The sequence below is a fragment of the Odontomachus brunneus genome, unplaced genomic scaffold (assembly GCF_010583005.1).
Source record: "Odontomachus brunneus isolate Ranch 3 - 2012 unplaced genomic scaffold, Obru_v1 Obru_scaffold_035, whole genome shotgun sequence".
NCBI lineage: Eukaryota > Metazoa > Arthropoda > Insecta > Hymenoptera > Formicidae > Odontomachus > Odontomachus brunneus.
This window is the reverse complement of record NW_022639485.1, coordinates 1,544,590-1,562,170: the sequence shown is the minus strand read 5'-3', so window position 1 is coordinate 1,562,170 and position 17,581 is coordinate 1,544,590. Positions and strand designations below refer to the sequence as shown.

Below are 17,581 nucleotides of genomic sequence, written 5' to 3'. Positions count from 1 at the left end.
ATATATATATATATATATATATATATATATATATATATATATTCATATACATATATATATGTTGAAAAATTGAGGAAATCTCAGTCCACTTCCGACGACTAATTCGCACGTTTGCATAATTTAGGCGCAACTACCTAATCGAGTACATTTATGAAATTCTCTTTCTCTCTCTGTCTCTCTCTCTCTTTCTCTCTCGTCTGTTTTAGAGAAAAATCGAATTCTCGGGATCAAACTCGAGAGTCTCGAAATGGAGGACACTTTTCTCGCTCACTTTCACACGTTCTTTCATTCTCACTCTGTCGTTTTCTGTCGCGGTTACGTTGACTAATTAAGGATCGCAGATCTCTTTCTCTCTCTCTCTCTCTCTCTGATTCCCTCTTTCCCTGTCCTTTTTCCTCTCACTCTTTCTCCCCTTCTTTTTCTGTCTCTTTCTCTCTCTCTATTTATCTATATATCTATTTGTCGTGACATTACTCCGAGACTCGGCGGATTTTTTCACGAGTTTCGTTCATCACTAGAGCTTATTTTTCTGATCTGTGTGTGCGTGGGTGTGTGAGTGTGCGTGTGCGCACTCGTGAAAATGGAAGTGCATTCTAAAAATGAGTTGTAACAGCGAAATCACGTACAACAAACGAACGATCGACAATTTCCAAACGTACTGCCCCTAGGAAAAGCAACGTCTGTCTCGGCGATGTCTCCTTCATGATACTCCGTGATGAAAAATATATGACTACGTATTTCAGGATGATAAGCTCTATGTATGGATATCTTACATACATCTATACTTTTATTGTCATCTCTCTCTCCTTCTTTCTCTCTCTCTCTCTTTTTCTCTATGCAATATATATATATATATATATATATAATATATAATATATAATATATATATAATATATATATAATATATATAATATATATAATATAATATATATATATATATATATAATATATATTATATATATAATATATAATATATATATAATATATATATATATATATATATATATATATATATATATATATATATATATATTATACAGTATATATTGCGAACTGTCATATATATATATATATATATGACAGTTTTCCATTCTGTGTGTATTTCTACACTGTCTCTGAACTTAGTTGACGCTACGTGTATAATCTTACGTATAACGACAAATTGGTAGACACTCACGTACCGCTTTGTTTCTCTACGGATATATTATCGTATATTATTATTATTATTATTATTATCATTATTATTATATATATACGTATAATGCGCTATCGACACTGGCCTTTGTAGTAGTTTAAAAGAAAGCGGGCCAACTGTGAATTTCACATTCTAGACACACGCGCATACTGACGTAGCATCCGCGAGGGCGGTCCACGAAGTAGGATCCGTCTGGCCGCGCGACGAATTCACCAAAGGCCGATGTACATATATATACTTGGCGCGTTGTCGTCGTTGTTGTTAATGTTGTTGCAGTTAATGTTGTTGCTGCTGCTGCTGCTGTTGTTGCTGGCGCTATTAATTTTGGTACAATTATACCGTAACGCGATTACGACTACTTATTACTTTCGCAGCATGAATGATGTAAGGGGCATGCGCGCATGAATGTAATCTCTCTAGTTGCGTAGGAGCAACGTCTTTTCTCGGATGTTTATCTCTGCGTTTCGGGAGGGTCGACCGTGGACGTTCGGCTTCGAAAAAGCAGGAAGGAAAAAAAATCAACGGAGGAAATCCTCGAGTCGCACTTCAGCCGAGTCTCGGATCTCTCGTGTAATTGTTTCGATCGTAGTCGACCGGTGCAAAGAGGGACACAAATTCTCATTGACATGCACCACACACGAACAAGTGTTCGCTGCAACTCCCCGAACGAACCGATGCTTCTTCACATGACTTGTAGCCGGTTTCACCAGCGTCGATTAAGCCTTAATCTGAGCTTGAACTATGTTCAGAGAAAGACTTAAATTCAGATTGAGGTTTTATCGACGTTTAAGGACGTTGCTTATGTATTTCGTTGCAGGCGCGCATAATTATACGCGATCTCAGAAGGCAAAGTACTCACTTGTGCGCTTTCTTTCCTATGAGGTTTTCTATGAGGTTTGTTCCGAATGAGCTTACTGAGCTTAATAAGACCACGCACAACTATGTGCGTCTGTCAGGTAAACGTATAAGCAATCCGTCGTACTGACCGGTATAAATGCAACACTCTTTACACGCAGAGAATTTCTCTCGAGGAAATAAGCACTCATTAACTGAAGAAGGACGATGGTAGTCTTGCCTAGCCAGTACTTTATATATTTATAATATAGAAAATATTTGAAGAAAATATGGGAAATTTTTATTAATTATTATTTCAGATTTTTACTGATTTAAATAATTTTGTGCGAATAAATTATTATTACAATTGTTACAATTATTACAAATTATTATTAATTTTAAATAATTCTTAATTATATATGATTATTAATTTTAAATAATTTCCTTAATTTTAAATAATTTCAAATTATTTAAAACAATCCAAATTATTAATTTATTAATTTGGAGGGCTAAGAGTAAAACTGTTCACAAAAGTATAATTTTTTCCAAGAAGTATAGAACTTTTCCAAAAGTTTGGAAACGCGTGTAAAAAAATATTCCCATACTGAATTATGTCTTTCATACATATGCATTGCTTTATTGCTAGACGGAGGAAAAAATCTGGTCGATTTAGTCTGTCGATCAACGATTTTGGTTGAAGAAAACAGAACCGAGCTTGGCTTGTACGAACCAGAAATTCTGCGTTTTCTCCAAGCCAAACTCAACTCAACGAGTTGACTTGTGCAACAGTTCCTTTACAAACGATGACGAGCAATGCAACGCGACACAACTGCCAATCACTGCTCAAAAGCGCAACAACGAATATTCCGTTTTCTACAATTCTCATAGACGCGCATACATAGTATTGTTTACTATACGTTACATAACAATTGCTGCCCAGATAACATTGTTTCCTATACTGGCACTAGAAATAACGAGCGACCCCCGAGTTGCAGCGACAAAAACACACACATCAATATGGGACACTTTTTACTCTTCTGATATCTTTTCGGAGTATAGTAAAGTATACCATCACATACACACACAAGATATATTCAACCGAACTATTCATTTGCTGTCATACAAAAATTCTGGCTCTCAGTATATCCCAGTCGAACAATATAAAAGCCTTGCAAATAATATTATTAGTTGCATTATCCGAAAAAAGAATTGTCTACGTGTATCGACAAAATCGAATTATTTTCCCGTTCGAGCGGAGGGGTTCCAGTTCGCCGGAGGACATCCGCGGGGAACGGGCGTCTCACGATATACCTTGAAATTAATGAGCGAGAGACAGCTCGCTTCACTATTACCGTCCGAATAATCGACCAACTACACACAAAAACCCCCGATATCGACGCATTCGCATTCGATTCATGCGGATTCAGTGGATCATTCTCCCACGAGCGCGATCGACCTTCTTTCTGGCCAATGTCCACAGGTGCGCTTGAATTGCATGGGATTAGCTCGAGGAGACGTCGAGAGAGTAGTGGCTACAAAGAAGGTGCTTTTCCCGTTAAGCGTCACGCTGCGTCCATAATTCACGTCCCCGAGAGCAATAATCGTCTTGGCGACGGCGAGAAGCAACGTCGTCCTCCCTCCTGTCTCGAGTACTAGCTGTGTCCCGCATTTCTCCGGGAGTAATCGCTCTCGAGTCCGTCACGACGAGTTACAATTTGACCGGGGCGACGGCTAAGCCGACCACTTACTCAGCCCCCTTCTTTCTCCTCGTCTGCGAGACAACAGTAGAAAAGCTTGCTTGCCGTCTTACGAGTTTCACACATGCATACATGCATACCTACACACACACACACACACACACACACACACACACCCAGCAGACACGTACGTATCTGTAGGTGTTTAACGCGCTGTGCTACCGGAAGTAGTTTTGACGAGTAACACACGACGTGAGCGCGCGCACGTCCCGAGAGGAACTCGCGTCGAGACTAACGTGCACCCCACAGTTGTGTTTGCAGCTGGATCCGAGCGCTCTTCCGTCGCTCCCGCTCAGCCGGAGAGACCACCGCCCCCGCTTCCCCCGCCACGCTTTCCGAACAGCGGTGTCTGACAATGGGAAACAGCTCCTCTTAATATCGGTAACCTAGTGATCATGAACGCGCCGATACCGTTGCCGCTGCTGCTCACCACCAGCAGCCTCAGCCTGGAGAACCAGCTGTACGAGATCATCACCGAGAGCAGCAAGGCGTGCGCGACCTTCCTGCGGAACAGCCTGCGCCGCGCCACCAGCCTCGGCTGGAGCGCGAACGAGAGCTTCGAGAGGGCGACGAGCGACGCGATGTGCAACGAGCAGTGATGACGAGAGGGCGAGAACGGAGGAGGACGAGGTACCTGGACGAGCGGAAGCCGGACACTAGGACGCGTCTCGATCGACGACGCCGAGCCACTCGCCGAGCTCCGTCGCGACAGTTGACCCTTGAGACCGGCGAGAACGGCCGTCGTTCGTTGGTCCGCCTGTCTGCCAGTCAGTCAGTCTGTCTGTCTATCTGTCTGTCAGTCTGTCTGTCTTTCTGCGAGACGAGTCAGATGAAGAGCTCGCCGGGGGCCGATCGGGGTAATTGTCCGGGGGTGAGAGCGTTGAACGTTGGACGCTGGCCTGTCGGCGGGGGAATGGAGGATGAAACGCGACGTGTCTCTCTGAGTGAACCGCGGCAAGCCGCGGAACCATCCCGATCGAGCCTGACGAACTCGAGGCGATCCGATATGCTGAAATTCGGGGTGTTTCACGAGAGGGATGCTCAGATCGACTCAACTCTCACCGGCTGATCCCGGAGGGTGATCGACAGGGCGTCTAAGCAACGACGATGATGACGACGAATACGAGATGGGACGATCCCCGGCCGATCTTCCCTTTAAGCGAGCGAATCTACGGGGGGAAGACACCGCGCGTTAACGAAAGAAAGGACGATGACACACGCGTGCAAGACGCGCACTGATCGACCGGTCGGTAGATTAACCCGAAATGTTGCGAAAGTGATTTGTGCCTAGATGAGTATGCGAAAGGAACAGAGGAGAGAACACATGAGAAGGAGGGATGTAAAGGGACGCACAAAGGAGAGAATTGCGATCTGAGAGAGCCGCGATTGCGATCGCGAGTGCACGCGCGTGCACACCACGAGAGTACTCGAGACGGAAATACGACGGAAGAGATGAGGGGACTGCTCGAAGGTCGAAGGGCGCGATGTCGAAGGATATCGAAACGCGAGTCGGCAGGGCGCGAGAGCGAGCCCATGTCGAGTGAGCCACCCCTTCGTTCTCGGGCGAAGAGGCACGTGTGTGTGTATCTATATATATACATTCACTTTTATATCATTGATTTTCTAGGACTCATCGGGACTGCGTGTCGCGTTTTTGTATCACTGTCCTCTGTACGATTCATCGCGCACCGTGTTGTGTGTAGTCGGGCGCCGTGCGCCGTATTACCCCCGCGTTCTCGACCACGAGACGGCGATGGCGATGACGACGAAGACGACCGATGACGACGTTGACACGACGGAGACGACGGGGATGGGGTGCGCACTGCTGTGCGCGACTGCCAATTTACCGCGACAAAAAATTCAAAAGATTCTACGACCTGCCCTCGAGACACTGTGATATCTTTTCTTTTCGTCATTCCCGGCGCTCGGGTCCAGATATCGTGTCGGGAGCGAGTTTTATCCATTCACCGCGGCTCCACGAGGAAATGCGCCGGATTGCGTTTGCGGGGGAGCAGTCTCGCTCCCGAACGATCGAGGATCTGTTTGTTGAGAGCGAGGAGATGCGAAATAAAGCGAGGCATAGAGATAACTCGCCGCTCAAGGTTGTTTCGAGGCCTGGAGGGAGCTGGGGAATTGAGGGGAGTCGATAGAAATCTCTGCTCAACAAAGTCGGAATGAAATTATTGGATTGATGACCGTCAGAATATCAAATTGTTCTTGAAATTACTCCCGACTGCCTTCTCATTGCGACGAGAGCTTTTTTTATTGACCATGCAATCGCAGGAGGAAATCGAACAGTGCATCATTTGATTCTGATATGACACAGGAAAATATCATTCTGCTGCTAAGAAAAAGCCTACTTTACTTCTTTTGAGCGATGTTGAATTATCTTCGACAAAGAACTACTTAACGTTCGATTACAATTCACGTCCAAGCCCAGTAAAAACCGGCTAACAATACATCAGTGTCATAATTTCCCACTCAACAATATAACTGTTACATAACACACGTGTTATATTATATTTACATCGTTGAGTGAGTAATTGTAACATTGATGTTATTGATTGTTGGTGTTTATTGGGAATTGATTAAATTTCTTAATGCGAATTTGAGAATTATTAACGACCACACTGAAAACGATTCGTATCACAAACGTTTTCTGAATATCTGAATTTTTCCATTTTGCTAAAAATAGGCACCATAATTGGTTCAGTAGACAGAGCATTTTTATTGTCACACCCTAAGCATTATACAAAAAAAATTTAAACACGATAGTGAAAATTCTATTAATGGGTATCCATTGGGTTTAATTTTGAGAACAAACAGAAGTCTTTTAAGTCTATTAATTTCATTAATGGACACTTAAGGCTAACATTATTGACAATCATGATAATTCCAATAAAGATAATAATGTACTTCGATATTTTATCATTCCATACTTTTAGGAGCTTTCAGGATAATTAAGTTACAATTTCAAAGGCCTGGACCTTCGCGCTACTTATGAAGATTTACATAAGTTTGACAAATTTATTAGAGAATTCATATGATAGATTTGCAGATACATAAATTTGTAAAATACTTGAAACAAAAGTAACATTTATTTGAACGCAGTATGTATTTCTCTGTGTAAAGGTCAAAAATATGCATACGAGGTAGCATAAAATTTTCACGAGGAAGAACAAGGATATCCTCGATCTGATCTCTGGTCTTGAAAAATCAGGGGTGGAATTTAATCGAGGGAATTCCTATCGACGCCCCTCAGCCCGACCACCTCGCCAGGCTCATATTGCGGGCAGACTGAAGAAATTTTTTCGTTGAAATCTTCGGAATCGGGAAACGCGCGAAAAGGGAATGCCTGCCTTTATACAAGCCGCGGTGCGCAACAGTGCGTTAATAATAGACACGAGGCATCGCGACTCGAGATCGTCGCGACTTTCGCATCGAAGATCTTAGACATTGAGCATCGAGACCAACTGCTTTAAATTAACAATGAAACAAAAAAAATGAGGAAGAAGAAGGAGAAACGAAGACGAAAAAGCACTGTATTAGCTTATCTTTCAATTGTAGCCGCGACTTCCACAACGGTTCGATCGCGTCGAATTCATATACGGTGCCTCTCGACCGCAGTACATGTATATTCATGAACCAAAAGATGAACCATATTTTATCTTACAAAACGCAGAGTACACTACGGCACACTTTGCGTTTCGGCCGAGTGGATGCATTGATCCCTTGATTATTCATGCCTCGGATATTCTTATGATATACTTTAGAATTCACTCTTCTAGAGAAACAGAGAGAGAGAGAGAGAGAGAAGAACAGAGAAAGAGAGAGAGAGAGGAAAGAGAGGGAGAGAAAAAGAAAACAAAGGAGGAGAGAGAGAGAGAGAGAGAGAGGGAGAGAGAAAGAGAGAGACAGAGAGAAAGAGAGGATAGTTGCAAAACGTATAAATAAAAGCAACTGATTGCAAAAATGATTCTTCGCAGAGAATCGTCCTCGTGAATCTCAGAGAGATCAACAGAGAGTCGCGTGCACTAAGGAGAAAACGCTTAGGAATTTATTTGTAGGATATAAAGTTTATCTCACAGAAATAGCGCATTTCGCAGAACTTTATATTTCGCAGAAAATAAAATTCGCCTCTTTCCGAAATAAGCTTCACATCCCGCGAATGAGATTTTAAGTATTTTCTTCTTCTTCAGTGCAGAATCGCGAATCTTTGATCTTCGGGGTGGAGGCTTCTGCACTTTTCGTTCAGCTTGCGAGTCGACCGGACACACGCGTCGTCGATCGCGGCGACGACTGGAACAGCGCGATCGAGAAAGCGCGAATCGAATCGCGTCTCCTCGGTCGAATCGCGAGATCGACAGAAGCAGCGCGCGACTTGCGCAGAGGCATGCCTTTTCTTACTCCGCATTGATCTCTCTTCCTCCCGCGATCGATCCTCTCAAACGAACAAGTGCACGCGACTCGGGGGCCTCCGACGAGGGGGAGGGGGACGATCCCACGCGCTCTCTTTTTCTCTGTACATACATGTGTATATACTTGTATACTTCTACCGCATCTGCGACGCGTCGAGATGATCACTGCCGATCATCCAGAGATGGCATAATAATCCCTGTACAAGTAGCAATAGCGTACTCCGTTCCCCGCTGAAGAGTAGCGTTATCGACGGCCGGGGGGCAAACTGGAGGAACAATGGGGCAGCGCACCCCCTCGAACTCGACTCGGACAAGCGTTCTCTTCTCTTTCACAGATCCTAAAATTCAGTCCCTCGCTCGGAACATCGATCGAGCATCGGGAACAGCTCCTTCGAGGAGCGTTCTGTCACTTCCTCCTCAGCAAACATGGCGGCTTGTTAATGACGACAAGTGACGCATTAATTGCGCGTTAATGACGTCAGAGACGTCGCTAATAATACGTCATCGTGTTTGCTGGGTCACTCGCGACCACGAGCGAGTACGAGCCGGAAATGCGCGGGGCTTGCGGCTTCTCTATCGTTTGTCGTTTTACGTTACATTCGCGCCCGCCACATTGTCGATCAAGCAATCATTTCCCCGCGAATCCGCTTGGTTCGGCTAGCGAGAATGAAGGAGACTCTCACCCTCCGTCGATCCTCTCAACTTTCGACAGCGAATAGATCCAACAACCGCCCATGCGATCTGAATATTCACAAGCACGACGCGGTAAATAACAGCGAAGACTCGTTGCGTTAGTCCGTGAATCGCAATTAGGCCGATTGGCGAAGAGATCGATCAAAAGAAATCGACGAATCGATGGGCGAATTCGTGCACTAAGATCGCGTATAGGCTTAAGGTGCGTCTAATGTCCGTATTCAGGCCTTATATTTAAGGCTTTCTTAAATTTATCTTCAGATGCTCTGTAGCCAATAAAATGATCCATAGAGCATCTGAAGATGAACTTAAGGAGGCCTTAAATATAAAGCCTGACAATGAATATGGACATAAATCTTCTCTATTCGTCTCGAGTCTTCTGACCAAGTGTTCAGTCGTTTAAAATAACAGTCGTTTAAGAGTAACTTAAATTCAGTAAGCTCCCTTGAATTAACGTGCGGGAAATTTTCGGCTAATAAGAGCCAAACGCAGAGATCTCAGTTGCTAAATTTATACGTTTAAAATACTGTGTGCAAAAAGTGTATAACGGTGTAGGCAATTTTGGCACATGCAATTATACTGTCGAACATACGAATTTAGCAACTGAAGTTTTGTGTTCGGCTGTTACTGGCCGTAAATTTTCTCGCGTTAATTTCATTTCTGAGGAGCCGTGTAGGATAATATGCTTGCTTTAGAACTCCTTCAAGTAACAGTAACATTATATGAATATTGGAATTTCCCACCCAACAATGCAAGTGCGATACAATACGTGTTGCGCGTAACAGTGACATTGTCGAGTGGGAAATTGTAACATTGAACTTTATTGTTACTCGTTGTTCACAGGGTCGTTGTGTCGCTTTAATTTGTTTTGCATCTTCTCGAGAGAAATGAGGAGGGTTAATGCTGTTAATTTTGACTGCCCGCGTGTCCGGATCTTTCGGTCTAAATAACTTGGGTATTGCGGAGTGTAATTAATTTCAAATATTATATGATTTTTAGGTTGTTAATTTTTCTCTTAATGACAAAGAACGAATAAATGCATTGCTGTTTTGTAACTAAGGTAAAATTATCAATGCTACGACTACATTAATAACACTAAGACTGAACACTCTTATTGTTTTGGTTTTTAAATATGAATATTTAAACTTTTAATGTAGAATATATATAACAAAACATATATATATATATATATATATATATATATTCTATATTGAGAATTTAAGTATTTATATTTAACACAATAAAAACGTCCAGAGTTAAGAACCAATGTTATTAGTGTCATTGATATTTTATCTTATTTTATTTTATCTTATTTAAAAACTTAAAAATGCTGTAATTTGTTTTTAATATAAATGACATTCAATGCTTTATAATATGCAGTATATTAACTTAAGGACTTGTTATTTTGTCCCTTTTTGTTATTTTGTGTTCGTATGCCTTCTGCGGCAACTTGTGTCTTAATTTAACGAGTACACGAAATAATTTGAGTTCTCCAAATTATTGATGTTTTCAACAATAATAAGTAACGAACAAATGCATTGCATATTCGTAACTATTTATTATTTGCCCGCGAGTAATTCCCGCAAGTGTGTTGACACTTGTTGGCCGAGTTACGTTGACAGTACTAGTGAGGAGAGTTACACCGAGAAAAAAGTACTTAAAAATCTCTATTTGTGAGATATAAAGTCTAATTTTGTGAAATAAACTTGTAGCCCACAAACAGATTTCCAAGTATTTTTCTCTCAGTGTACGTTCCAGCAAACACCAACTGGCAATAACGTTACATCAGTGTTATGATTTCTCAGTCAACAATGTAACTGCTACGTGCAACATGTGTTATATTACGCTTACCTGGCTGAGTGGGAAGTTATATTATTGATACAATGGGACTGTTAGTTGGCATTTACTGAGGCTCGCACAGTCGTCTGTAAAGAGACGACGTTACGCCGAGAGTAGGAAGCAACGAGGAGGACGTCGAAGATACTTGCGCTAATTTCTGGCGTCGGAGTTTCGAAACGCACTCCGGCTGATTCCTCTCGTGGCCGGCTCGAGTAATTCAATACGCGGGACGACAAACGGCACGGATACGACTTCGGCTGCTGCGTCGCGATGTAAACGCAATATAATATTTAGGATAAAGGGAACGATCCCGAGGGAACGCGAGACGGGAAGCAAGACTAATTAATTAAGCGGGATTCGCGCGCACGGAACGTCGTATGATATCATTGGAGTGAGCGACCGAGATTGAGGAAGTTCTTAATTATAAGTTGTCCAAAACATACAGATTCAGTGAGAAAGGCAATAAAGCTATTGAGAACTGAAGATATGCTAAAGTAGATCTCCTTGCATTATGGTATTATCAGAAGGAATCCAGGATAATATGAAAATTATCGATTAAAGAAAAGATACTAGGCTAGGCGTATATATATATAGAATTATATATATATATATATATATATATACATATATATACAGGCTATCCTTAGGATACCCTGTATAGCTATAGGTGACAGTGACATTGATATATATATATATACATATATTAATTAGCTTATATATTACGCGCGACGTAAAAACGAGCTAATTAATATAATTAGAGAAACTTCTTACCGCGTGAGATGGGCGAATAAAATTATCTCTTTTTTTGTTTCCTTCTTTCTTTCTTTCCGTCTGTCGGTCTGTCTGTCTCTCTCCCTCCCTCTCACACGCATCCTCCGGTGCGACGGCTGTATAATAATCGCGGATCGTACGATCGCCATTATACCTGAATTTTGAGGGACCGCGAGGAACCGCGTATATATGTATATACATATATACATATGCATGTATATATACATATATATATTTACACATATACACACACACATATATATTTTCGCTCAAACTAAGTGCGCTGAGTATTGTAAGGAGTCCGAGGACTCTCACGAAAAACTTCAAACCCTTTATCTCTCTTTGTCTCCCTCTTTCTCTCGACCTATCTCTCTTTCTCTCTCTCTCTCTCTTTCTTTCTCTTTCTCTTTCTCTCTCTCCGATCGGGCGGGATCGGTTGGGCGTATCGGATTATTAAGCGAAGACGCGCGGTATTAAGCTAATAGCTGTAAAACTATTCGACTCATCGTGCTGTGAAACCCCCTTTCGATCTACCCACCAATATCTCACACCGAGAAAAGGCATGCTGCGATATGTGTTCACAAATAAAACGACAGATCATCGTTGACACCGCGCGAAACAGTCCATCTGTTCATCCATTATCACGCACGCGCGGCAATTTCTACCCGCGTGCGTATGCAGTATGCCGTGTGACCGATCAATTACCGCGATCTCTCTCTTTCTCTCACTGTCTCTCTCTCTCTCTCTCTTTATACGTGAGCGAGGGAACGAGAGGTGTTTTTCCGTGCCTCCGCGACTCTCCCGCCTTCCCCGCAAGTCTTCGAGAATGAGAAGCGTCCCCGGGCACGGAGGACTCTTTCCCTTGATCCTCGCCTGCGAAAAAGATTCACTTATCTGTAATCGACATATACACACACACACACACACATATATTCACACACTGTCAAACGTATACACACACGCGCGCGCGTGTGCGCGTATATGACACTATAACGAATAATTCGTTTCTAAAATTGTAATAACGTATACATATATACATATAATATGTGAAATGGCTACCTTTAAAGAAACGCGCGGAGGACCTAATGTGTTCCGCGCTCCACCACAACTTTGTAAGAGGATAAGCAATGAATTTCATCAATGGTTTCTCCGAGTCAATGACACGCAGTATATATTTAATGAAAAGAAAAAAAGAAGCTCTCATCGAGTTAATTACGAAGTTCATAGAGCCTTACGGACGAGAAAGAAAGAAAGGAAAAAAAAAAGATAAAACGGGAAAGAGAGAAGAGAGTATATAAGCAAAAGCAAAAAAAAGAAAAGGTAAAAGAAAAGAAATCCACGCAAAATTTCGAACAGTCCAGCGAAGTTAAGTGATTTAACAATAACGATTTGTATAATAAGTTCACTGCCACTCAAACGACTTGCGCCCCTTAGGTGAGCGCCAATATTCCAAGATGTGAATGTGTACAGTTATGTGAAAAGTACTTAATAACGTAATTATATTTACATATGATACTATAATTAGCATTATGTAAAACTAAATAGCATGTAAACGACACACAACACACACACTTTAAGAGTGGTATACATACGACGTAGGGTATATAGATGACAACAAGAGAAAAGAAAGAAAAAAGAGAAAAAACACGTAAAATGAGAGCACGTCATTGATCGCAGAGCTAATCCCAGTGGAAAAAGAAAGAGAAACGTTTACGCGCCCGCTCATTTGTATATTACGACATATTAAGGCGAAAGAAAGAAAAAAAAAAACGGGGAAAAACGAGGCAAAGAAAACCAAACCGAAAGAAATTAGCGCTACATAATCATAAGTTCTTTCTCTCTCTCCACTAACTAAACAGATATAATCCAGTTCGATTTTCCGGGTGTACTTTCTTTTCGCCGCCACCGCCATTCTGTCACAATGTGAGGGAAGTGGGGTGTGTTTACTTTCTTAGCCGTATGTTTTCATTGCGATCTGCCCGAACGAGTGTCACCGTTCGTTCGTCCGTCGTCGGCGGACCCGGTGAGACTCGATCGTGGAGGCTTTAAAGTCCCCGGCTTTCCGTTGTTATAAGCGCGACCGGCAGCGACTTCGGCGCTCTTTCGGATCGATGTGTTGTCCGTACTTTCGCGATTTTCGTCTCTCTCAATAGAACGTAATGTTCTGCGTTGCATTTGTTAAGTGTTATGTAATCAAGTTCTTTTTATAAAAGCCCTTACATTCTCTGTGAAAATGTTTTACTCTACCTTCTCGCCATTCCCGCCGTAGACAGACAGGGTTGCCTGCGTAATTGATTGCCCTTTCAATTGATCATCGTGTTTGAAATTGAGGATTAATACGAGCCAATGTAATTGGAAATCGTTTAACTGACAATTGACTTTAACAAACTCAATCGAAGATCGTTCAATAGACGATTAGTTTCAATCGACGTTTGATATAAGCCAAAAGAATCAAAGATCATTCTATTAACAATAGGACTTTGCAGGTATAATTAAAAATCGTTTAATTGACGATTAAACTTGGCAAATTTAACTAAAGGTCGTTTATTAGTAATGGTTAGAAGTCTTAATTTTTTGGCAAAATTCAATCTTCATTTGAAAACTAGCAAAAAGAGCTCAATCATTGAAATATTCCTCATCTTTATCGATGATCTTCTGCAGCCTCAGTAGTATGTAGTTGTGTAGCTGTGCGTTGTCATGCAGCAGGATGACTTTCCGGCTACCTTGACTAGTAAACGGCTTCTTTTCCTCCGGTGCATCACTCTAATTGATAAGTTATTGTTGGTTGTGATTGGTAACTGTTTCATTCGATTCTAGCTGCTCATAATCAAACACATCTTTCCTGCATTATCCTTGATGCCACGATACTTCGATGAATATTATCCAAAAAGTGAATTGTAAGTATGAGTAACCCAACGCTTTTCAATGAAATTTTATACGGCCTTTAATTAAATTTGTTAAGTCCAATTATTAATTGAACGATCTTTGATTTCCTTCGCTCATATCAATTGTCAGTTGAACCGTCTTTAATCGCTGATGTCAATCGTCAGTTGAACATTCCTCGATCGATTCTACTCGAATCAATCGTCAATTAGTTGAACTGAGACCTATTTGTCCATATTAGTTATTAAATTGAGAGAAATTTAATTGATATTTTTGCAACACTGATCGAAGATAACCATATCGCGTGATAGAATGTGCAATATATTTTATTGACGAACTCAACATTTTCTGATATACACAATGATGTGTCGGATGAATAATCAATAGAATATCAGTATAGAAAATCGTTGATTCAATTAAAAGGCAAGACGCAACAGTTGCTATGCGTCTTACGGCTTGCACTCCTGATGATAAGGCTCTAGGGTTCGGAAATCTCTCCAGGTTGGTGGCAGCGCACTGTGCAAGTGTAAGCCGCAGCGTTTGCAAGGCTCGCTGAACAAATTGTTCAGACTGTGGAACCACGTCTGAAAGTAAAATCAAGAAAATGTGACGCACGATAAATATACCACATATAATGTTCTCTATGTAAATATAACATTACGTATTAATGATATATAATTATATATAAATTAATTATATATATTATGAATATATAATAAATGCATGCGTCGCATATCTTGAATCTTTAGATAATAGGTGACTTTCACGCAAATCGACCATTCTGACTCAACAATATTCGCTTTGCTGTACCCATTAATGCTAATGTTCTGCTAAGAGCGTTAATGAATCGTTGATTACCATGAATGACCGCACCGCCAGTTCGGGCAACGTAGGCGAATAAAAATGCAACATTGCAGCGTTTGCGTTTTCTGTTACTTTGCGGAAAACCTTGTATCTGGACTCTGTCCACAGATCCATCGTCTCGCCGTAACCCTTCACCACGACCCACTCTATCATTAAACCCTTGAAGGCTATCACCGCCTGCAGAACGTGACCTAAGGTGACGTGTAATACCGCATTCGACGCGAAGGGACGCGACACGGACACCGTCATATCGTTGAACATCCGATCGAACGTTGATATCATGCTATCGACTTGCCTGTTCAAAAGTATACATTAAGTATACATTAAGTCTCTTTAGTTTCACTGCTGTGGAATCCTGGATTGATAACGTCAGAAACAAGAAAAAATATGCCAGAAATATTTGCATACTACTTTCAAATATTAAAGATATTTATATGAAAGAACATTTTATATTACTTGAATACGTTTGTAAAATATTCTGCAAACTACCTTTCTCTCTATACAATCAATAAATGATCTTAAAATTAACATGACAAAATCATGAGAAAAGGTAGATTAAAGAGAAAGTTCTATATTATATGTTACATTAATTTTATAGTTATTTTAAGTTTTAAGATTATTATTGAGTGTCAGGGAAAAAGAATAATTTATGCAACATTTTACAAGAATTTTTTGCATGTGTTTTTTCGCTTCTGATATTATCAATCCAAGATTCCATAACAATGGGAAACCAGAAATCCTTAAAGTTTATTAAAGACAATAAAATGTTTCGCAATGAATCAAAGGTAGCTTACTGTTGGGATGCATTGTGATTGCTAGTAGGAATTCTTCCCCTTTTAGCTCTGGTCGAAGTTGTATAGGATCTCTTCAGGGAATTTTGGCTGAGCAATGCCTGGGCAATATTGCTATACTCGTGAATCTTGTCTATCCATTTGTAGCTATTAACAAGTGTACTATAGAGTCCTTGTCTCTCCTGTGTAGTCTCTTGACTGAGAAAAGTTGTGCTAGCTAAATTAAATGGACCTGGTGGTGGATTTAAACTGTTCACTGCCTGTTCTACATCCCTGTAAGATATTTGAGCATGAACTGGTTCTCATAGAGGTTAATATATGGCTTAACAATAAATCTTTTCTTATTAAAATCCAATATTTCAATCTTAGTCATTGCTAGAATTTACTTTATTGACTTAATTTACCAATTGCCTTAATTTACCTTAAATTAAGATTTACTGTGGTTAACAATTCCTGCAATTCAAGCAAATACTTGGATTCTTTGTTTTCTTCTCCATGTTCTGCCCGTAGACCATTTCCAAGAGACTCAAACACTTGTCCAACACTTGAACGAAGGACCTTAATAGCTGTTAGTGCAGTCTGTAGTTGTTCCATTTTTGTCGATTACAAAATTGTACTATTGCTGCAAAATACAATGTAGATCTCAATATATGATAAATTGACACACAATACAACACAACACAATATTTTCCACAATATTTTCACAATATCTAACTAGTAATTTGAATTTAGTAAATAATAATAAAGCATATTATCAAATGACACTCTGAATGTTTTACTTAACGTTTTCACAAACAATAGTTCTTAAACTTTGATTTATCCGTTCCCTAGTGCATTATTTGTATGCTAATGCAGGTTAAGGAGCAACATATTTTCTGTTTTATTCTTGCGTGATGCAATGCAAGAACCAATTATGTTTATTATATTTTGCACGTTGTCAATTATACGTATAAAATATTGTAACAAAGAGTAATTAATTTTTATTAACTTACTAACGCTTTTTTAATGCAAGATTTGTGACACTTCTCTTAGCACATCGAATATAAACAACAGTTTAATCACACTCACAAATAGATGAGTAATTTCTCTTTTGTGGAAGGATTTGGAATTAGCTTTTCACTATTTCCAAATTTCAATAAATTCTATCTAGATAGTCAAAAAGACTTGTATATTTCACTAATAAGTGGAAGAAAATGTTTACATAAACTAATGTTCACTCGTGCTATTGGAGAATAAAGTTTATCTGACTCGTCGTTGAAATGTGCTACTTAAAATTAAAATCCCTTCTCACCCGCCGTTGAGTCGTACCACGACCTCGTTTTCTCAAGGGGAATAGTGGCGACTCGTAACGGAGGCTTCGAAACTAAAACGCGAGATAACGGGCTTATTTGTAACGGGTCATTTTATTTTATGACAAAGTGTAGTTCCAAAACCTCCACTACGAATCGCCACCGTTCCCCTTGAGAAAACGAGGTCGTGGTACAACTCAACGGCGGGTTAGACGAGATTTTAATTTTAAGTAGCACGCTTCAACGA

General features: G+C 40.6%; 2 protein-coding genes across 13 annotated transcripts in view; one reads left to right on the top strand and one right to left on the bottom strand.

The window, feature by feature from the left end:
• The window catches only part of LOC116843711 (glucose transporter type 1), a 46,559-nt gene extending 32,210 nt beyond the window's left edge, over positions 1-14,349 (top strand). For 8 of the 9 annotated variants that reach the window (XM_032814379.1, XM_032814367.1, XM_032814365.1 and 5 more), the window contains one exon: positions 4,036-13,733. In XM_032814379.1, coding sequence (XP_032670270.1) covers positions 4,036-4,139 — 104 coding nt within the window. In that variant the 3' untranslated portion in view covers positions 4,140-13,733. Of the gene's footprint in view, positions 1-4,035; positions 13,734-14,324 lie in introns of those variants that run through there. The other variant, XM_032814374.1, reaches the window with a different exon arrangement.
• A 349-nt stretch (positions 14,350-14,698) lies between these two features.
• The window catches only part of LOC116843714 (mediator of RNA polymerase II transcription subunit 27), a 35,185-nt gene continuing 32,302 nt past the window's right edge, over positions 14,699-17,581 (bottom strand). The window contains exons 1-5 of one of the 4 annotated variants that reach the window (XM_032814383.1): positions 17,042-17,374; positions 16,467-16,667; positions 16,049-16,318; positions 15,249-15,549; positions 14,699-14,974 (exon numbers count right to left, since the gene is read on the bottom strand). In XM_032814383.1, coding sequence (XP_032670274.1) covers positions 14,840-14,974; positions 15,249-15,549; positions 16,049-16,318; positions 16,467-16,639 — 879 coding nt within the window. In that variant the 5' untranslated portion in view covers positions 16,640-16,667; positions 17,042-17,374 and the 3' untranslated portion in view covers positions 14,699-14,839. Of the gene's footprint in view, positions 14,975-15,248; positions 15,550-16,048; positions 16,319-16,466; positions 16,668-17,037; positions 17,375-17,581 lie in introns of those variants that run through there. The other 3 variants (XM_032814384.1, XM_032814382.1, XM_032814385.1) reach the window with 3 other exon arrangements.